The sequence below is a fragment of the Rhinichthys klamathensis genome, unplaced genomic scaffold, assembly GCF_029890125.1.
Source record: "Rhinichthys klamathensis goyatoka isolate OS25496 unplaced genomic scaffold, OSU_Roscu_1.1 h1tg000787l_1, whole genome shotgun sequence".
NCBI lineage: Eukaryota > Metazoa > Chordata > Actinopteri > Cypriniformes > Leuciscidae > Rhinichthys > Rhinichthys klamathensis.
The window spans coordinates 138,749-161,819 of NW_026607184.1; the positions used below are offsets into that span (position 1 = coordinate 138,749).

General features: G+C 37.5%; 1 protein-coding gene and 1 long non-coding RNA gene across 2 annotated transcripts in view; one reads left to right on the top strand and one right to left on the bottom strand.

The window, feature by feature from the left end:
- Positions 1-22,793, bottom strand: part of cfap61 (cilia and flagella associated protein 61) — a 37,363-nt gene extending 14,570 nt beyond the window's left edge. Inside the window, exons 1-16 of the mRNA XM_056243376.1 lie at positions 22,646-22,793; positions 21,700-21,850; positions 21,533-21,609; positions 21,190-21,257; positions 20,971-21,088; positions 20,069-20,201; positions 19,059-19,268; positions 18,905-18,958; positions 18,644-18,753; positions 17,852-17,891; positions 16,823-16,962; positions 8,499-8,625; positions 8,336-8,413; positions 8,053-8,259; positions 7,279-7,407; positions 1,342-1,469 (exon numbers count right to left, since the gene is read on the bottom strand). Of these exons, the coding sequence (XP_056099351.1) occupies positions 1,342-1,469; positions 7,279-7,407; positions 8,053-8,259; positions 8,336-8,413; positions 8,499-8,625; positions 16,823-16,962; positions 17,852-17,891; positions 18,644-18,753; positions 18,905-18,958; positions 19,059-19,268; positions 20,069-20,201; positions 20,971-21,088; positions 21,190-21,257; positions 21,533-21,609; positions 21,700-21,850; positions 22,646-22,788 (1,913 nt within the window). The 5' untranslated portion in view covers positions 22,789-22,793. The remainder of the gene's footprint in view (positions 1-1,341; positions 1,470-7,278; positions 7,408-8,052; positions 8,260-8,335; positions 8,414-8,498; positions 8,626-16,822; positions 16,963-17,851; positions 17,892-18,643; positions 18,754-18,904; positions 18,959-19,058; positions 19,269-20,068; positions 20,202-20,970; positions 21,089-21,189; positions 21,258-21,532; positions 21,610-21,699; positions 21,851-22,645) is intronic.
- Positions 4,288-8,172, top strand: LOC130077941 (uncharacterized). The gene is made up of 3 exons (XR_008805855.1): positions 4,288-4,358; positions 4,492-4,734; positions 8,033-8,172. It is a non-coding gene; the product is annotated as an uncharacterized LOC130077941 (long non-coding RNA).
- Positions 22,794-23,071: the final 278 nt, after the last annotated feature.

Below are 23,071 nucleotides of genomic sequence, written 5' to 3' on the forward strand. Positions count from 1 at the left end.
ACAGCTGCGTGCCCGCAGTGCCTGCCAAAGCAGCAGGAGTTAACACACACACACACACACACACAACCGCAGAGCGACCCCTGGTTGCCAGGCAGTTATCAGCTTTCAGGAAACAAGAACAGCCTTAAATCACAGCTTTGTTTGGTCATGCGCTCTGCGAGAAGCTGCATCCAAACTCCTGACATCTCCTGATATCCTCTTGATAAAATGACATTCTGAAAAGTTAAAATCTTCAGAGACTAAACGTGTGTGTCTTGTGTACGCTAATGTTTAAAAGTTTAGAGGCCAGTACGATTTTTTCAAAAATAAATGAATACTTTTATTCTGCAAGGATGCATTAAATTGATCAAAAGTGACAGTAAAGACATTTATAATGATACAAAATATTTACATTTTTAAATAAATTAACTACTTTTGAACTTTCTATTTCTTGAGCAGCAAATCATCATATTAGAATGATTTCTGAAGGATCATGTGACACTGAAGACTGGAGTAATGATGCTGAAAATACAGCTTTGATCACAGGAATAAGTTACATATTACAATATATTCAAATAGAAAACAGTTCTTAAATTGTAATATTATTTCACAATGTTACTGTTTTTACTGTATTTAAATCACATAAATGCAGCCTTGGAAAGCAGAAGAGACATCTTTCAATAGAACATTTACAAATCTTAACAACCCCAAACTTTTGAATAGAAGTGTAGGCTACATCACATTTTCAAGAAAGACTTATTGGCACATTTGTTTCTAAATGAACTAAAGATGTGGTAATTTACGTTTTTTCTAAAGTGACATTTAAATAACTGGTCAAATATCTGCTTTCTCTCAATCTAGAATAACTTTTTTTTTTCTTTTTTTTTTTTACCAGAATGTGGACCTGATATTTGAGTCGAATTCTTTTCCGTCTTTCCCCTTGCAACCAACACTTGGTTGGGAATCATTGCTTAAAAATCTTTTAATAAAGATAATCAATATTTCATTTGAAGAAACTATAAAGGGCTGTTTTTCAAATTCAAAGAATTGTCTTTCTTTAGAACACAAAGAGATCTCTGTCCAGAGGCAGAAGGATCCAGAATACAGGTAATAATTGGCGTGTGTTGGGCTGAGTGTTATTATATAAAGCTATAAGCTCAGATTTCATGCAATCATTGTTTCGCTCAAATCCCTGAGGGCCACTCTCACTAATTATAACCACACTTGAGACGATGTTCCCCCACCCCCCAGGGAAAAAAAAACAACCGGTTTCTTCAAAAAGAAATCATAAATGCTATTTAGGGCTTCTTTACCTGTGTCGACCATTTGATTGAAGTAGCGTTTCAAGAACGGCATGCTTACCTGAATGTCAGTGCTTCAAGAAAAGCTAAACCTGTGTCGGATGCTCCCACTACCACGATTCTGGCATTGATGGTGACCTTCGGCTCCATGGTGAGTTTTCTGTTCGTGTGGTACAGGGCAAAATGAGCCTGCTAGGAACAAATGAGAAAACAATATCTTTAGTGTCATCTAACCTGTATAAATGCTCACCGGTGGCTAATTAGAATGGGCTTTTCAGTGGCTAATGCTGATATTGACACCTAGAGAGTGGGGCGGTCAATAACTAATATATATATATAAAGGGCAATTCAATTTAATTACAGCAAATGGGATGTTAATTAATAATTTAATTGGAATTATTAAATTGAACAAAAGGTATTTTCTTGTAGTCAGTCAAATGCTCTTATTCATTCTTCACAAAGCCAATTGGATGCATAACAAGGGTGCATTAAATTTATCAAACGTGACAGTAAAGTTTGAAAATATTTCAAATAGATGCTGTTCTTTTGAATCCTGAAAAATATAGGTATCCCACTTTCCACAAAAAATATGAAGCAGCACAACTGTTTTCAACATGGATAATAATCAGAAAGGTTTCTTGAGCAGAAAATCATATATTAGAATGATTTCTGAAGGATCATGTGACCCTGAAGACTGGAGTAATGATATATTGTAATATTTTTTCACATTCACGATATTGCTGCTTTTACTGTATTTTTAATCACATAAATGCAGCCTTGGTGAGCAGAAGAGACTAAAAATGAAACCTACACATTTGTTTTCCTAACACGCATAAGGATATGTAGCTAAAACAGCGGTTTATCATATTTGTGGTCATTTGAACTACCGGCTCAGCCGGGCCTTCTTTTGTTGAACCCTGGATAATCTCATAAGCCTTTGCTTGTCAATGCAGCGAAATGGTCGTGTGTTGCATTTCAGGTGTATGTTTGTCCTTTAACCAGTGAGTTAACAGCTAACAGCTAATCTTACTTAGCAGCTAACAGTAATTGCAGTGTTCCTAAAAGCACTGCTGATGTCCTACACACAGACTAGTCCATTTGGAAGGTTCTCCCTGCATGACAATAGTTTAATCAGCGCGAGAGCGACAGTGTGTTTCACTGAGCACTTATTAAGCTAAAAAGATACCAGCAAACAGGAAAAAGCATTGCATTAGCGAACACTATAACTCGTCTAAAATATTGAAATGTGCCGAGTTCCATTGAAAGAATGGAAACCCATTCTATAAAAAACAGTGCAGACCACTTCAATAGGCTCTGCACCTAATATGAAGCATTGAAATGGTCAATTCTTCGAGGAGATTTACAGAGAGGGACATGTTTGGCCGTCTCTGAATCAATTGAAAGCGAACAGCTGCCGTGTTCTCCTAATCATTCTCTCTCTACTTCTCTAATTGGCCCTTGAGCATGAATAATTTGAGGGATTTGTTCTGTGGTACACCTTATCTGATTTAACATGAAAGAATAGAGACGCGGTGGACTCTGGGAAGGGAGAGGCCCAAATTGTCATTGTAATTTAAGGAAACGTAGCTGATTACACGGCCATCAATGATTGGCTCTTCAAAGTCATTCATTAATTGCTGTAATCAATGGCAGGGACTCAAGGAGGTTTCAATTCTGGACATGTTGGGTCACTCGAAGACAAAAATCAGAAAACGCACAACAGGAATCATGTGCACGAAAATCACACAGATGTCATTTTTTTGGTGCCCTCTGAGAAGTTTTGAAAGTCATAAAGAATTTTACTACATTTTTTTTTTTAGAGATTTTGCTCCATATTGTCATGATCGCATCACACAGTTACAAATGTCCTGTTCCAGCACATCCCAAAGGTGCTCTATTCTATTGGATTGAGATCTGGTGACTGTGGAAGTCGTAAACAACATGAAAGCATGGATCATCCTGTCTTGTATCAGCAGTTCTGCTGGTGCTGTAATGCTGTAATGGGTGTTTCTTGACACAATTTGGGGCCCATTGTATCAATTGAGCATTGTTTAAACACCACAGTCGACCTGAGTATTGTTACTGACCATGTCCATCCTTTATGACCACAGAAGACCATCTACTGATGAGATTTGCAACTTTGTGTTGCTATCAATATGGAGCAAAATCTCTGAGGAATGTTTCCAGGACCTTGTTGAATCAATGACATGAAGAATTAAGGCAGTTCTGAAGGCAAAAGAGGGTCCAACCGGGTACTAGCAAGGTGTACCTAATAAAGTGGCCGGTGAGTGTGTGTGTGTATATATATATATATATATATATATATATATATATATATATATATATATATATATACTGTACTCTACTTTTAAAAATTTGGAGTTGTTCAGATTTTGTAATGTTTTTGAAAGAAGTCTCTTCTGCTCACCAAGGCATGCATTTATTTGATCAAAAAATACAGAAAAAACAGTTTTATTGTGAAATATTATTACAATTTAAACTTTTTTCTGTGTAATTGTATCTGTAGTGTAATTTATTTCTGTGATCAAAGCTGAATTTTCAGCATCATTACTCCAGTCTTCAGTGTCACATGATCCTTCAGAAATCATTCTAATATGCTGTTTTGATGCTTATTTTTTTTTTTTTTGTGGAAACGTGAAATCTCTGTCACTTTTGATTAATTAAATGTATTTTTGTTGAATTAAAGTATTAATTTTTTTTTTAAAAAGCTCTCACTAACCTAAACTTTTGAATACATATATTGATTTTGCTATCTATTTTTGTTCTATCTATTTTGGTCTTTTCTTTTTTATAATAAAAAAAAAAGAGATTAAAGACTAACATTTGAAAATCACCCACTGATATCAATAGAATGCTCAGCATTCAAAATTTCAATGACGATATTTGATGATTCATCATATTCAAACAAGTAAAATATGATATCATTGTAATAGTTTACATACTGAATTGTGATTGGTCTTTCTCTCTTGTACATCTTTAACCCATATACAGCAGCTGTAAAGATGGCACAGAAGATGTGTGGCAATCAATGGCAGACTGTGAAAGTGTTTGAAAACGGTCCGTATTTTTGTGATTCTGTTCATTTCTTCAAAACTACAAAAATGTTCTTAGATGGTGTTCATCTGCTCCTGATAATGATATGACAGTAACAGGATGTCAAACAGGAGCTGACCCTGTCCTCTCTGCTCAGGTAAAGCCAGCACAGGTGCGTCCGTATCAAACACTGGTGGATATGCAGGACTTCTACATGCAGACATAATGCCCTTCGTAACACAACACTCTATTGACGAAGACCGAACAGGTGCTTTAACTCTGATTAATTCATCTGAACCAGACGGAGGATTAACGCAGTCATTGCGCTCTTATCTGCAGGGCTGCCTGGACACCGGCGTTGCTGCGCTACCAAATGGAGCTTTCTAAAGTGGACTGAAGGGTGACAGCTTGTGTTTCTTTCTTGCTAATGCACTACACACACACACACACACTGCATATGACACAGCAGCTCAGTTCCAAAATCTTGTTGTCTACTCCATTTTGCTTCAGAACCCAGACTTTACATTGGCCTTGAGGTGGTGGCTGAATTGTTTGTAAAGCAAAAGTACACAAAAATAAACATACAACCTTATAAACATAAAACATCATAACACAATATCGTTATTAAATGTAAATCATTTTCGTATTTGTAATGTTTTTGAAAGAAGTCTCTTGCTCAATAAGGCTGCATATATTTGATTAAAAAAATATAAACAGTAGGCCTAATAACAATTTAAAATAACTGTTTTATATTTGAATATATTTTAAAATGTAATTTATTTGTGATGGCAAAGCTGATATTTCAGGAGCCAGAAATAAATTGAATTTTTAATAATAAATTGCTTTTATAATAAACATTTCATTAATGTTTACCATCTTGGATTGACTTCATAGCAGTGCATGCCGCGATTGGCTTTGTGAAGAATGAATAAGATGCGACTTTAGCATTTGACTGACTACAAGAAAATACCTTTTGTTCAGTTAATAATTGTTGTGACCTCTCAATAAGTAATAAGTGGGTCGTTCCTCTTTTACCTGTGAAAGCTGTCCCCTCCCTCCATCAGAGAAGCCTATCTCATGCTGAGAGGGGATGCATGTGTATATGTGTGATCTGGGTCAGCAGAGAAAAAGTCTTTCTCCTTGTGTTACATAAATAAACACAACGCATGGAACACAGTTCCTCTTGTCCGCCCTGTGATTTGAGTGCCGTCAGATGAAAAGCGTTACATAAACAAGTTGCACCTATGATTCCTTAAAATGGTGTCTACTTGGGGTTTGCAACCCACCAACAAGCTTTTTTTAGACTTGTGTTTGCGTTTCGCCAGTGGGATAGACAGCACCTCAAATTCTATTCATGCTCAACTGAGGTGTTTTATTGAAGAAAACTATGAAATAATGTGGGCTGAGTGTGCTTTTATAACACCTCATGATTAATTTAGCTCATTTAGATTGTATTGATGAAGAAACATTGTGTGAAGTGAAATCCCCCCTCTGGCGTGGGGTGTGTGGAATCTCACTCAGGAGTACACACACACACACACACACACACACACACACACACTCACAAGCACGTCTACAGCAGATGTTGGTTGTTCTGATGATGGCTGGATAAGAACGCTGCTGCTTTACCTGTTAGAAACCAGCGTAAACATTCACCGCCATCTGCCACCATCCATCCATCTGTTTCTTTACAACTAGATGTTCAATAACCTCAGGCAACAACGGCCCTGTGGTCTGCTTCACATGCGGCTAACGATTCTGATACACAAAACGCATAATGAGTGGAATAATGCAGACAGCTACAACGTTAATTATTGATAAACGTAAGTGTGAGAAACAAAGATGTCATGCTGTCCCTTGACAGTTTAGGGATGGAGAGTTAAAAGTGTGTCAAATTACAAGTGAGATCATGGCACATTCATTTACTGCACAGCACCCTCTTGTGGCACATCATTTCCTACTCAATGTGCATTGTTATTATTATTTGAAATATTGAGGGTTAGTGATTTAAACAAACCCCTAGCCCTAAGTAGTACAGTTCAGCATGTAACTATAGTCCAAAACTGGGGGCAATTGCATAAACACAGCCACTATGTTAAGACTGTGTCTTAAAGAGGGCCTATTATGCTTTTTTCCGTCTATCTTTCTTTTGTGTGTAATGTTGATGTTTGAGAATGAAAAAGTTCCAAAGCACAAAGTCAGCGGGAGTTATTCTCTATATCAGTGTCACTGTTTCTGAAAACCCTGAAACGCCTCCATTGTAGTCTTCAGCTTTTTCCCGGGAACCAACAAGTCACAATATTCCTCATTTAAATAATTCATGCAGAATAAAGGGGCGGGGCCTGGTGACATTACCAAATGCGCTTGAAGCGCTTGACCAATCACAACACAGTGGTCCAACCGACCAATCAGAGCACAGTGTGCTTTTCAGAAGGAGGGGCATAGAGACAGAAACTAAACAGAGCGTTACTGACAGACTGGGAAGAGAGGAGCTGCAACAATGGAGAATATGGGACAAATAATGTGTTTTTTGAACATTCAAGCATGAAAACCTAGTAGACCCCAAAAACAAAATCAAGACGTTGTAAAGGGGCATAATAGGACCTTTTTAAGAACTAATCTGACCAGTCAGTCTTACTTTTGACCAGTCAGTCTTACTTTTCGGATACAAAATTAGACGAATCTATGTTTTATGTAACTGACTTAAAAAAGTTATGACCAGTCTTAAAGACAAAAATTTGATGACCAACATGTCTATTAAATCTGCCACTGTTTGTGCTACATATATAGATACAAATACAACAGCCAAGCATTATGGTGGTGAGTTGCATGGAATAGTTTGAACTAGATGCTACCATTGTTTACATTGTTTCAGTATTTAATTGTCAAATTGCTTTAAATGCACAATTATGTTCATATTTCAGGAATCTGGTTTCGGTCTGACCTGTTGTTTGGTGATCTGCTGGGACGGCGCGTTGATACCCAGCTCTTCCAGCGGGTAGATTATCTGTCGTCTCGGGCTCACCGGCACCATGTAATTCAGCACTGTTGTCAGAGAGTGATAACTGACATTCTGAGTGCAAAGAAGGACAAATTAAGAATGTTTATGAGCAGATAACGTGGTATGAAAATGTTGCTGGTTTAAACTTTGAACCAAAAATAAAGACTTTTGATTGCAAACTTCTCAAACTCTAGAGCAAGGGTCCCAAATGTTTTTTTTTTGTCAGACGAACCCCTTAGACATGAAATATTTACTTGAAGTAAACTCTGAGATTTTAAGTTATTATTTCAGTAATAAAATAAGGCTTGTGGTTCTCTGATTTTGGTTAATGGTCACATGACATGCAAGTAAACAGATAAAATATTTAAGCTTTTTTCAATAAGTGTTTTATTTTATTTTATTTTAAAATAATTTATATATAGCACTGTTTTTATATAAGGTTTATTATTATTATTAGACATCAATTTATTATTGTTGCAAATTACAATTGTCCAGAGCAAAAGCAAAAAAAATCTATATTTGATAATAATTATAAAAACAATTTTATATGACACTACAAGTTACAACATTAATATACTATAACATTCAAACCCTCAAGGTTTATTTAGTTGCTTTTCATCAACACGCAAACTCCCATTTGGGAAACTTCTGCTCTAGAGGACACGCATGTGAGATTACTGTGGTATTTTTTTTACAGGAGAGAAATCTTTTGCCCACCTTATAGCTGTAATGGGGTGGATGGAGGAGGTAATAGAGGCAGGACTTGTGTGCCAAGCGCAGCACCTCCTTTAAGATATATTTAGTGTGTTGCTGGAAAACAAGGTTGAGGAGAAAGTGACACAGTCGACCGTGTTCCTCTCGCTGCTGATGGCTAAAGTACATGAACCTCTCGACGTCAAAGTTGGCTCGGATGAACTCAATGTCCTGAGAGAACGAAACACGTGGCAAACGATTGATGGTAAGAAACAGCAAACACCAAAACACGTCATTAAATATTTACCTCCTCATCTCTGATGATTATCAGACCAATAACTCGCCCCTCGACCTGCGCCACAAATGCCTGGAGAGCAGTTCCATCCTGAGAATGAGAGACAATGCTCAGACATCACAAACACAGCTCTGTCGACGGACTGAGGCAGTCTAGTGTGTGGTTGGTGGCAGACCTGGTCTTTTCGGGCCTGCAGGAACAGATCCAGATCTTCACTGATGGACTCCCGCTGGCTGAGACTCTCAGTCAAACTCTGGATTGCTGGGATATCTGATGACACTGCCACACGCACCTCCAACTTCCTGATGGACAGAAAAATATTACTCTGACACATGAATCCAAACAGCATGCCTGTCAGTATTTTGTAGAATACTTATTTTAGTAGCAATTTACAATAAGGTTCCATTTACATTAGTTAACATGAACTAACAATGAAAAAGTATTCTGAAGCATTCATTCATCTTACAGTATGTTAATTTTAACATTTACTAATACATTAACAAAATCAAAAGTTGTATCTGTAAATATTATCTAATGTACCCGTGTAAACATGAACTAACATAAACAGTTGTATTTTTATTAACTAACATTAAAAGATTAATAAAGATTAAATATATATATATATATATATATATATATATATATATTGCTCATTAACTAATCGGATTTTATTGTAAAATCATACCTTTATTTAGCATTATTTCTTTAAAATTAATGAATTAATTTCTTAATGAATGTAGAAATGTTGCCACGTGATTAAAAAACGACTGGCAAATATGTTAGAACACACAGAATAATTGATTTATCTTCAGTAGATTTATCTTCAGTAGATTCAAGCTTTTGAATCTGGTTTTATTCACCAACAAGGTCACAGTGTTGTTCTTTAAGTACATTATGGTGTAAGACTGGGAAACTGGTTGAAGCTGGAAATGAACATTTGGCCTTGTAAGAACTGGTTGGAGACACTGTCTTGACCACATGGTCTATTGAAACAAAGGAACTTGCTGAAATAGCATTCGACCTCCCCCTCACGCAGTCTCACCTGATTTACATTTCACCCAGTAACAGCTGAAACTCACATGAGAATATATATATGGTTTGATGTGAATGATTATCATTGAGCATTATGTTTGGTATCATTTGAAATGTCTCAGGAATGAGTGGTACAAATGTCTCATTCCCAAAGTATAAAACAAAAGGTAATAAGGTTTTTTAAGAGTTTAGGGATATCCGGCACACCAATGAATGTGGTCTCCTACTCCCAAGGTGTGAACTCAATGCTAATTTCCACTGTTAGCAAATGTTACCATGTAAATTTACTTCTGCCCCCAGTAAGTCTGGGGGGATGAACACAGTACATTTCCACTGTGAATACAGGTTTACATATGAAATGAGGTCTGGCTATTTAATGGAAGGCAGCAAGGGATCGTGGCTCTTTCTGTATCTCAGATAGCCCGTGAATGCTGAGTCGCCGAGACTCAGCATTCATGTATTTCATGTCGGGTAAAAGATTTTCCTCTTTGTTCTAGAACATTTGATGATTTGCATTGATTATCTTTCAATTGATTATGGAATTATTATAATACATTTACCTGACATAATAAATTGTTATATTTGATTATTCTAACAGACTTTGACTTTATTTTCATTGGAGTTAAAACGAATAGTCAAACATTAACGTCTACTTAATGATGCACAGATATCATTAAAACACTTTCATTCTATGGAGTCAGATGAAACGAGTTAATACATTTAAGACAAAAAGTATTGCATTTAATTATAAATCCCTCTGCCATTGGAAGAGACGGAACGCGCGTTGAGACCTTCACCGCTAATTTGAATGCCGGCATTGGATCAAATTAGCAGGCCTTACAAATTGGCGACCCCCGAGACGTGATCGCAACAGATGAATTCGCGAGCAACGTCTTTTCCAGCAAAGTATGGGGATTTTAAAATCAGCATGAGGTTTGAACATCTTCACTTTCTTCTGCCGCTGTGGTAAGTCATTTTCTTCTTCCTCTTGTGAAGTGTTGAGAAAAATGTTGTTTGCATTGTTATGGGTAGCTATAGGAAAGCCCTTTGTTTAGTCCAGAACTGAAATACGTGAGGACGTGATAAGCGGCAGCGCAGATGAAGAATGAAAACCCTTGTTAATAGATTAAAGATATCCTCGTTTGCCTAAGCAACAAAAAACGAAACCTAAAATCGGAATAACATCTTCCAAATGTTTTTCGTGTAACGTTACTTGATGAGGAGCTGTAAAACAGCCTAAAAGTTTTCAAATCAGCCGCATGTTTGTCGCCATTGTGGTATTGGCTTTGTTGAAACGAACTAGCAACACATGAAGAGAATCGGCAAACAACAGAAAGGAAAATCTAAGTTTGTAAACGGAGAAATCGGAGAACACGTGATTTTATAAATAAAAAGGCAGATCGATGCATTGTTTATAAAAAGCTAAATTTGGAAAAACAGGATGATATTATTTACAGGCTAAAATCGGATCTCAAGGCTAAGCTAAATGTTATTGTCCATGCTGCTTCCAAAACGAAGCTAAGCTAAATGCTAGTATTGCCCATGCTACTTAAAAAACGAAGCTAATGCTAAATGCTAAAGCCATGCTGCCTCCAAAACGAGGCTAGGCTAAATGCTAGTATTGCCCATGCTACTTAAAAACTAAGCTAAATGCTAAAGCCATGCTGCATTAAAAAAAACGCTTAACTCTTTGTGTGACCAGCCCACCGGTGGGCACAAAAGCCACATTGAATAATATTCTATACTAAACCTAAACTAATCTTGACAAACTCTATATTGCATTTGAAAGCTTCCACTTTAACACAGATGGGATTAAAAGGCAATAATGCAATAATTTGTATTTTCAAATTTGGAGTTGTGTTTTAAACATTGTAATGCACTCATAGAACACACTTTATAGTTGTTTTGTGCAACTATATGTGCACATAGGCTAATTGTGTAAGTTTATTCTTTAAACACAGGATTGCTTTACTGTTTGTGTATTTGGAACACTTAGGTAAAGGCTGTTGATGTTGTATTCTAGGCTATGTATCCTGTGTGAACTGAATTAAACGCGTGTGTCTCTATGCGGAATGTGGTTATAATGTGATTCACAATGAATTTGAGAGTCAGAAACCACGAACGCGCATCTCATTAATCCTGAAACAAAAAACCTTTTCATATTCAAAGCTTTAGAGAACGTAGACTTTACCTCTCCACTCTATGGGAGCTGTTTCGCATACCAAATTTGTAAATGGTTACGTTTGAATTAATTCTGAATGACTCTGAAAGACTGTTTTTTCCATAGATTATTGGATTCGTATATTTCCACATCTTTCGCGTCAGATTAGCGACGGCTAATATCCGATACCATTTTAAGTGTACTTGAATGAGGAGACGGGTAGTTTCCGTCTAGAATCAGCTAATGCTGTTTGATCTAGATTTGGGTACGTCTAAATACCTCTGTTCTAATTTAATGTTACTTTAGATAAGTGCACGCTACTAAAGTAAATTATTGAATTAAGTTCCTGAGGTGGCATTCAAGGGGGCTATGAATATGTCTTCGATTGTGTACGTGTGAATTACGGCAGATCCCAGATATTTAGCCAAAAATTACCTCTGAATTGGTTATTGGAACTGTCGGGAGTGTGCCGTGCGGCCTTGGGAGAAGGAACGCTGAGCGATATAGATTCCCTGATCTAATCGGATAAAACTAAATTAAGAGTTCAAAAGAATAATCAAACGTTAAAATGGACATTTAAAAAGACTAAATGAGAAGAAAAGGTATTTGAAACCTAGCAAACAGAAAGGAGAAACAGCGAATGTACAGCTTATGAGCCTTGAGCCAGAAAGCCTTTTCATATTCAAATGTAAACACATGTGAACGAGCAGAGACTCTTCAGAAGACCAGAAATAATATAATTTAATTTATATTCTTAAATATAATGTAATTGTATTATAACTCAAATTATAATATACATTATGTTGTAATCGCCAAGCAGGCATTAATTGGAGAAGTGTGACATTAATCCTTACAGTTCGATTTCGTTGACCTGCTATCCAGTGCCAAAAGGGCGGAGGTGTGTTTTAATTTTTTGCCTTTAAAAAACACTCCCAGAAGTGTGGCACAGGTAATAGCCAACTGATCAAGGAAGCAAATTTAGAAGGAGGGTATGAACTAAACATCAGACAGACCACAGCCTTGTAAAGGTAACTAGAGACCTGCACTAACCAAGCAACTTGAGGTAAAGCCAGAGAATGTTCCCAGCAGAACTGGGACCTTAATGCTGTGACACAGCAGACTGTGAAGGCTCGACTACAAGAGCAGCTTTAAGGTGTCGCACACTGCACTGAAACAACAGCAATAATTCAGACCTGGTCAATGAAACTCGGTTTCATGTGACAGCTGGAATTAAAATTGCAATGGACATGATAATGGAGCAAGCAAAAAAATCCCACATGTCTGAATTTGAAACTGTTGAAAACATCAGAATTAACTGTGGTTCTCTCTGCACTTGTTTCTGTCAGGTTACTTCTGCAATTCCTCAGGGGACGGATGCCAGGACGGCCGGACCTCACGATTTTTAGAACATAACCTGAGATTCGGGAGATGGGTGAAAAGACACTTCAAAGGCCATTTACATCTCACAATAGCACATCACTACATTAGCATGGCCTCCCAGTTTAGAACTGGAACTAAAATTTGCAACACAATTGCTATCCAGTCGATTCCACCCATCTCCTAGACATGAACACTGAACACACTCCTCCATCACTACACCCTCACAGCATCATCACCTGGAATAGATCAAGTCTATTCAGACTGAACACTACACATCATGAGAAGATAAAGATGACAGAGTCCAAAAGTGTCACTTCACTAAAGATCTATTGTCCATCTTCACACTAACAGATCCAGATAGCTTCACACACATAGGATGGGAATGAATGGCTACAGTCACAAATCAATGATGCAAAAACAAAATTAAAGCAGAGGCAGACCTGCTATTAAATTTAAGAATGTTTAAACTTTCTGATTGTTATTAGGGTGGTTGGAAGGTCAGAGGGCCCCTGATTTCTCAACAACCACTAATAACAGAAACATCATAACAAATAGATCTGAAGTGTGAGCTCTTCAAACAATTACAGAATTTACAATTCAACCCTGTCATTGACTGTGACTTAGCCAACAACACACACACACACACACACACACACACACACACACACACACACACACACACACACACACACACACACACACACACACACACACACACACACACACACACACACACACACACACACACACACACACACACACACACACACACTCTCTCTCTCTCTTTCTCTCACACAAACTATCACACTCACACACAGATGCACACACACACACACACACCCTCACACAAACACACAATCTCACACCTGTTACAAGGGATGAACAATCTCCATTCATGTTCCAAGTCACTTCTTAGATTTGCATAAGTGGCTTGCATTGGAAGATTCCTGAACAAACACTGATTCTTCATATTTTTTTCAATTTTGAATATTATTATTGTGATTACATGACTTCTTGATGCAAAGAATTTATTTGATTGTTTTGATTACACTGACCTCTTGCTGCATTTCCTTTGTATAATTCAGACCAAAAATATATATATATTTAAGAATTGGATATTTAAAGGCACACCGCGGAACTTTTGGCCACTAGTGGCGCTCGACCTGTAACTTTCACGTCTAGCGTCCCTAGAGGCCACAAGCTCCGCAGCACTGTCGCAAAAGTCAACCGGTCAGCCCATAGACAGTGGGTCAGCCTCCCGTGTCTTTAGATTGTGTGTGCTTGCAGTGTTTGAGGTGGGCAGCCTTGCCGCGCTCGATTCCCTTATAGCAGTCTGCTGAGAGAGAGCGAGCGGGGCGAGCCCCGTGGGGCTTAGTGCTGACATGTCTGTGAGTGAATGTGGGCGCGGGACGGCGGGCACATTTACTGCACTAAAAACACCGTCGGCCTGAGCTGACTGTAACTTATGTGTGTTGGGTTCGTTTTACAGAAACCGTGGGACATGTTGTGTGTAGTGTTTGTGGGCACTGAGTCGTGGGCACGTTCACTAACGTTACATTTAATGTACATTTGACATGAGTCGACTTTATGTGTGCGAGCCCTGCACTGTGGCGGGCTGTGTTTGTGTGTAGAAATGAACAATGGGCTGTGGGCATTTTATTACACTCATAACACCATCGGCTGTGGCCGGAATACCAGAAAATACTACACTACTTATATGATTTATCTGGGTCACCTTGGAAACGGCATTTGCGTGCAGGCAAGCGTCAGCATCGGTCGGGCACCCCTCCTCCTCCTGTAGCTCACGCCAGCGAGCGAACGCTGGACCAATGGTGATCCTCGTCCTGGCTTTTCATTTGTCACTATGCCTTTTTCTTTTAGTGTCCTCTGACAAAACCATTGCCTTCTTCCTTGTAGCTGTTGGTTCGGCCATGACGAAAACATAAAATATACAGACGGCAACGGCAATCAAACGCGAGTTGAGCACTCACGTCAGAATCTGAGGAAGTTGTGGGTGGTGGGGGAAGTGACGTATGCCGTAAAGCGGTCGAATTTTGTAGTTCTTTTTGTGCTCGGGTTCCTACCCGAAACCCGAAGTTACATAGTGCTAGGAAAAGCGATACAGACACCTTCAGGCTACGGCAGACGTGTCATTCAACCTATTGTAAGTCGATGTACCATCTCAATGGGTTTTGGTAATATATTATAAAGGTTGAAAAGTTCCACAGTGTGCCTTTAATATGAGACAAATGTACCATTCACACCTGCTGACAAGAACATGGTATTTGACATTGAACATGACATGATTTTGTTTTGTTGCATTATGCGTTTCTAAGGATTTCTTCGCGAGTTCAGGTTCATATGTGTTCAATCGTGAAGCGGACATTTAAGATGCTTTTCAGGTGTCTCACACAAGGCAGTGTGAAGCCAAGGAGAACACCTTCATCCACTGAGGTCTGTCCAGACAGCCGCACCGTTGGGAGGTGACAGGATTGGTCAAGAAGGGACAGATTATCGTTATGGGGAAGGTGCCAGGGAAGCGGAAGTTTCTCCATGAAGGAATGACACATCAACTGAACAAGTCAAAAGGTCCAGATTGACTCTATGAACTTTGCTCACATCACAGGATCACTGGCAGAAAGCCTGAACGCCTCATCCACCTGCTGGACTCATGCTACATACACCTGGTGAGAACAGGTGTTCTGCAGGTGAACACAGCCCTCTGAGCTTCTACAGATGCTGACATTGCAAAGACAATTTTGAGTTACATCTCAAGGATTACAACAAACGTCTTACCGCGTGACCCCGTAAGTTTTCATTCGAATTTGACCCACGGGGTCAAGGAGGGAACTGTAAGACTGGGAAACTGGTTGAAGCTGGAAATGAACATTTGGCCTTGTAAGAACTGGTTGGAGACACTGTCTTGACCACATGGTCTATTGAAACAAAGGAACTTGCTGAAATAGCATTCGACCTCCCCCTCACGCAGTCTCACCTGATTTACATTTCACCCAGTAACAGCTGAAACTCACATGAGAATATATATATGGTTTGATGTGAATGATTATCATTGAGCATTATGTTTGGTATCATTTGAAATGTCTCAGGAATGAGTGGTACAAATGTCTCATTCCCAAAGTATAAAACAAAAGGTAATAAGGTTTTTTAAGAGTTTAGGGATATCCGGCACACCAATGAATGTGGTCTCCTACTCCCAAGGTGTGAACTCAATGCTAATTTCCACTGTTAGCAAATGTTACCATGTAAATTTACTTCTGCCCCCAGTAAGTCTGGGGGGATGAACACAGTACATTTCCACTGTGAATACAGGTTTACATATGAAATGAGGTCTGGCTATTTAATGGAAGGCAGCAAGGGATCGTGGCTCTTTCTGTATCTCAGATAGCCCGTGAATGCTGAGTCGCCGAGACTCAGCATTCATGTATTTCATGTCGGGTAAAAGATTTTCCTCTTTGTTCTAGAACATTTGATGATTTGCATTGATTATCTTTCAATTGATTATGGAATTATTATAATACATTTACCTGACATAATAAATTGTTATATTTGATTATTCTAACAGACTTTGACTTTATTTTCATTGGAGTTAAAACGAATAGTCAAACATTAACGTCTACTTAATGATGCACAGATATCATTAAAACACTTTCATTCTATGGAGTCAGATGAAACGAGTTAATACATTTAAGACAAAAAGTATTGCATTTAATTATAAATCCCTCTGCCATTGGAAGAGACGGAACGCGCGTTGAGACCTTCACCGCTAATTTGAATGCCGGCATTGGATCAAATTAGCAGGCCTTACAATGGTTTCAACCATGCTTCAATTTACAATTCATTTCCAAGAAAAGGAACAATGGATGCTTCCTTTCCAGATTTCTTTAGACGATTGAGAGTGTGTGTACCTGAGCAGAGCCCACCAGTGACACAGGTAGAGTTCCTGCGGGAAGATGCTGGCGTCACGAGGGGCGACTCTGGCGAAGGACTGCAGCAGTGGGAAATCTGGAGTCAGTTTAGGCACTGAGATCACACAGAAGTCCCGATCCTGTGGAACACATGAACACCACTACAATTAATATCATATTTATTATGTTACATGTCAGATGTAAAAAATGTAAAGTACACATGGATGGACACATGGTTGTGTAGAAATGCAACTGGGTTTGACTTGGGTTTGAAGGGACTGTTCACTACCGTTCAAAAGTTTGTTCACTTTTTAATGTTTTTAAAGAAGTCTATTCTGCTCACCAAGGCTGTATCAAAAATACAGTAAAAACAGTAATATTATGCAATCTTATTACAATTTAAGAGAACTGTTTTCTATTATAATATATGTTAAAATGTAATTTATTCATTGCTACAGTCTTCAGTGTCACATGATCCTCCAGAAATCATTATAATATGCTGATTTATAATAACATATCTTATTATTATCAATGTTGAAAACAGTTGTGGTGCTTAATATTTTTGTGGAAACAATTTTTTTCAGCATTCTTTCATAAATGAATGAAATAGAAATTTATTTTGAAATAGAAGCATTTTGTAACTTTATAAATGTCACTTTTGTCCAATATAATGCATTCTAGCTGAATAAAATAATTGTTTCTTGACAAAAAAAATCTTATTGACCCCAAACTTTTTAAATATCATGTTGTCTTAAACCGGTATGGCTTTATCTTTCACAGTACTCAAAAGGAGATATTTGAAAGAATGTCACTCTGCTATTTTCCAGATATGACAAAAACTTAATATTCATAATAATCTATAATCTATGAACTACCTTTGGTACTTTTTGTAGGAAAAAAAAGTCATAGAGCAGCTGGAGCAACATAAGGGGGGAGTAAATGATGCCAATTTTAATTTTTGGGTGAATTAATACTTCAGTGTATTGAGTATTTGGGTGATTCCTTTAATGAGCTGATTTGTGTACTTACCGGAAAAAGTTTAAACAGGTACGGCAAGAAATCGGCTGATCTTTGAGGAAAGAAGACGACAACAGAAATGATCATTTATGAGCATCATCTGTCCCGTAAGAGCAATGAGAAAGGCTGCCATGTTGGGCACTAGAAAGCGAGTGTGGCCTAGTTGGTCCCGCTGTCACTTTAAGCATTCTACTCATTAATTACATGTTCATGCTCTGTGGGTGGGACAGGCCTCCATATTCCACAACAGCTGGCCAATAAGGTGGCACACAGACCAGCTCAGCAGGAGCCAAATAACACTCAGACTGATTTTTACAACAGCTCTTCACTGAAAGCCACTGGAGCTCGGCCAGACAGTTTTCATTTAACCAAATTTCATTTAACCAGTAGCTTAACTGATAACTGATAGCTTATATACTTTAGAGGAGCTATATTTTTTACACATTTATAGCTTTTCCCATTAAAGTCATGGTTTCTTGCACCAAAAGAAGTCATAATAGAGTTCTTCATGAAACCTGTCCACCCTCTCTATGACATCTTGAATTAAAATGGCTGTTCTGGTTGTTGCTAGAATGTTCTGGCAGGCTTTACAATGTTTTAAGTGGTTTTACACTGTAAAAAATAATATCTAAAGGTTGTAAATAAAACAAAGATTATTAGAGTAGGTTTTACAAGAAAATTCCATTTAAGCCTTCCTACCTCAAATTTTCAAGTTTAATTCATTGTGTTACTTACCATTTCTTTGTCATTATTTTTGGAATTTACTAGCATTCTAGACTCTGTACTAGTCTAAGACGTCCTTACCTCATTTCAAACTTCTTTTCCATGGTGAAGAGCTGGATGGAGAATGCATTAGGAGGCCCGTCTGGATTAGAGTCCACTGTGTCTTTGATGCTTGACTCAACATACTCTAGCTAGTTAGAAAAATCAATAGAGAGACAAAAATAGGCATTTTACACGAGATACTTGACATGAACCACATTTGTAGTGGTTCCTAAATATAGTAACCATAATTAAAATGCAAAAGAAGTGAGAAATGTCTCAAAGATGATGTTTAGCTCTGACCTGAGATATGCCAGTAGGCTCGTCTTTACTCTCTTTTTCTGCCATCAGTTCACCCTGTGAATTTCATTTAGATTAGTAAAGGAGCTGGAAATCCTACATAAATGATCCCTAGTGAGCACCATTAAACATGCTGAACGTGTCTTTTGAAACTCACTTGCACAGGTTCTTTGGCTTCAGAAGATTCCTGGGCATCAGTGACATGGTTTTCCTCCTCTAGTGGTTGCGATTCTTCTGGTGGTTCCTCTTGATGTGCTGAATTTGTCTTTCTCAGTCCTTCAAATGCTCCAAGTTCATAGCACTGATTGAGAAGCTTCAAATCCATTTGACCACTTACAGTGACAAAGCCTACGACAGCTCCTTCACTCTGTGTAAGAACACACACACACACACACAGGTAGTTAATAAACAGGTAGAATAATATTGCATTCTTTGTATTACAGTAAAAATGAGTTTTTTAATCATATGATAATCATTATTTGGGGTACAATAATGGTACTAAATAGGCTAATTTTTCTTAAAGAAACATATAATTCCTTTCTATTTATTTTTTATTTTTGGGGTTAAATATAACTTGGGCATGCTCCTGACAGATTTCATGAAATTCGCCCATATATAATTTAAAACTCTCATAAAAGACCTAGAAAAACAACACCTCTGTAATAATTTATGAATTTTCTCTGGAAAAACTGTTTTTTTTGTAATCCTCCTGGGCAATGTAGTACAGTTGTCCTGCTGAATAGATGGGACATTCAGACAAAAGGAAAAACTGCTACAGATGTCTGGACACAATATGTTCAGTGTGAGTATGTCTTGGCAGGGCATGAGCTCTCATCTGCCATATGTCGCATGAACACATGTCAGCATGCGCCGCAGGGGAGAGAGTGGGGCGATCTGTCGTCCTGTCATTCCTGAGAAAACACCAACTAACACAATTTCTGCCCCAGGTTTTTCAATAGATAGAAGCAAGAGGCATACAAAATTCTCTAGTTGCTCTCCATTTCGTTGTCTAAGAGAAAAACCTGATAGATTTTAAGTTAAAAAATAGGAAAAATGACCTTCTTCTTAAAACAAATGATCTGAGCTTTAATATCCACATTCATTGTTTAGCTCTAAAGATAAGCTCCCAATTGTAAAAAAAACAAAACAACAACGACCGTGACTAACTTCACAGACGACTGAATGGTTCTCCTCATCTTGAGCCTCGATGAGCTCAGACAGGAAGTACGGCCCGTGGGACTCCACCAGTGGCGTGATCTGCTCCGCAAATATGTGCATGATGTCATCGAGATCCTCTACTCTGGGGAATTTGAAGTTATTGCATCGGGAATTTAATTCATCGCTGTGCTGCAAATGTCCTATTTTGATAGAAACTGTGTGCAGCAGGACAAAAACAGTCTAGACGTGGATTATGATCGGCTTTACACTAGATGAAATACACAAATGTCTGAGTGAATTTCACAGAAACATGGCTATGTCATATTTCACCCCAAATACAAGTGAAGAAAAATAGAGAAATTATATTTTGCACAGAGAAAATGAATATTTTAGGACCATCACGATTTTTTCACGAATTGTGACATTATTTTTTATGTCAATTAAGCACATTCCCCCTATTATTGTACAGTTCATGGATGTTTTACTTTGTAGTTCTTTGTTATTTTCATTGTTCTTATTGAGGATTCTCATTAGTTTTGCATTAATACAAGACTATTGAAATATTTGTCACTAATACAGAAAACATTAACAATTTTAAATTTAACAAATTTAGCATAAATTTAGCATAACAGTACCATGATATTAAAACGCTTTACAATTAAAAAGATTACATATTTATAAATATAAATTGTAATTCAATATTTTAACATTTATTATATTAATTAAAAATCTAATAAAATACACATAATATATATATATATATATATAATATTAAATTAAAATGTATTTAAAAAATGTGCTTAATTCTTATGAACAAAATGTCACAATGCAGTGAAATATGACCCAGCCATGCTCTTCTCCATTTCCATGAGATTCACCAGTCCATGAGTGAGTGAGAAGTGTTTGTAAACCTGGCTCTGCGGATGTGAAGTCGAGGGCAGTGACTGTGTCGATGACAGACGTAGGCTGAATACTGAACTTCCTCCTTAACAGGAGTCAGGGGTTCAAAGATCTTCTCCAGTGCTGCCCCTGATATGAAAAGCATGACAGAAAACATGCCTTAACATATTGAACAATGTTACTGTCAATGCCAGCATACAAAACATATCCAAAGTGATATTAATTCTTACCAAGTGAGCCTCTGTAGGGAGTCAGAAGGCAGATGTATTCCAGCTCCACAATGGCATTGAAAACTGTTCTAGAAGTTGCATCGGAAGGAAATAAAAATCTTTGATCATGAAATTTAATATAACATGATTGAGTGGATACAGGAAGGCACAGTCAATACAATTTGTGCTGCCTAAGGTCATATTTACTCTAACTAAATAACAATAGACAAATCTGTCTGGTTTTATTAAGTGAAATATAAACCAATGAGCAGACTGTGTGTATTCATGTAAAAGGGCCGAACTGTAATTCTTATAGGTGAACTTCACAAAGCCTGTTCACCTTTACAAAGGAGTTTGCTTTTACCTCACTATCTCTTTAGCGCCCCCTATGGAGAAACCAGGCTGAGCCACAAAAAGACGCAGGAAAAGAGTGTTCATGGGCTGGAAAAAAGAGAAACAAGACTATCAGGGGGAGTTAAAAAAATCTATGTTAAATATTAATGGACACATTGGCATATTTGCTTTGCTTACAGTGAATTTCTGGCCATCTACATGATTCTGAAGTAAATTCTCCCAGCATGCCTGATCCACCAGCTCTTCAATGGGGTGATCTGAGAAAGATGCATGGGCGAGCACTACACTCTTAGTGGTGCTCAGGGTCACGGCTAAATTTGCTTTCTCACTGCAATGAGAAATGAAAACAAAAATATCCTTTATAATTGTCCAATTTACACTTTAAATATGGCACAGAAGTGCTTCTGAACTGGCAATCCGGTGTCTTTACACAGACTGTGGCATAAATGCATTTACACAGCAGTTTTAATAGTGTACATTAGTACTACAAAAGCTGAGGTGTGTCAGAGCAGGCATGATTAAGTCTGGCTTTTATGCAGCATTATGTCTTTACACAGAATTGTGAGCAAGCACAGAGCAGCCTTAAATCAGCTGTGTAAAGAAGCCTAAAGAAACAAGTCTGAGCAATAACCTACTTCTGATTTTGACTGTGACCTGAGAATGTTTATAACGTTTCCTGAGTTTATATAATCTATGGGTAAATATCACAATATCCAGCTCAGAAAATATCATATTTCACACCAAAATCAAATAGCGCATTTTACAATACAGATTGTTTCAAAGTAAATGTTCAGTAAAAAAACAGGAAAATAACGAACAATGATGCAAGCTTAATCAGATATAAGAAATATATAAATATATTATATAAATACATGTATATATAACAAAGTTTGTAAATATATAATACTGTATGTGTGTAATTATATATAACATATAGGTGCTGTCAAATGGATTAATCACGATTAATCACATCTAAAAGATGTTTGAGTTTATATAATATAGGTGTGTGACATATATATACGATATACATATGTATGTATATATATTGGATTCATTTAGATTATTATTATTTTTTTTTTACTTTTAACAAACTCATTTTAACTGACTGACTCTTAACACTTACAGAAGATGGATGACATTGAGTCTCCCAAACACAGCAACAGCTGCAGGCCTGATCAGACGATCGATCTCTTCAGCATCCGACCATTCTGTCCTCCTCACAGTCACACTTTCAGCTTGACCAGTGGATGAAGTGATGGTGCTCATTTTAAATCTAATACAATAAACAAATATGATTACATACAGACACAAACTATGTTGTAGCTGTAAAATTTATTTTATTTTCATGTCTACGCGACCAGTCAAACGTTTAGACACACACTGAATTGGATTATTTACGTATGTTTAGTTAGAGCTTCGTCACTCGTACACAATAAATAAGAAAAACAATGTTCATTCAGTTACATTGAAGAAAAGTGTCATATAAAGACAATATAAACAGACCGTTTGAGGATACTAAAAACCGGTGTTTTAAAAGCAGTAATTTGCA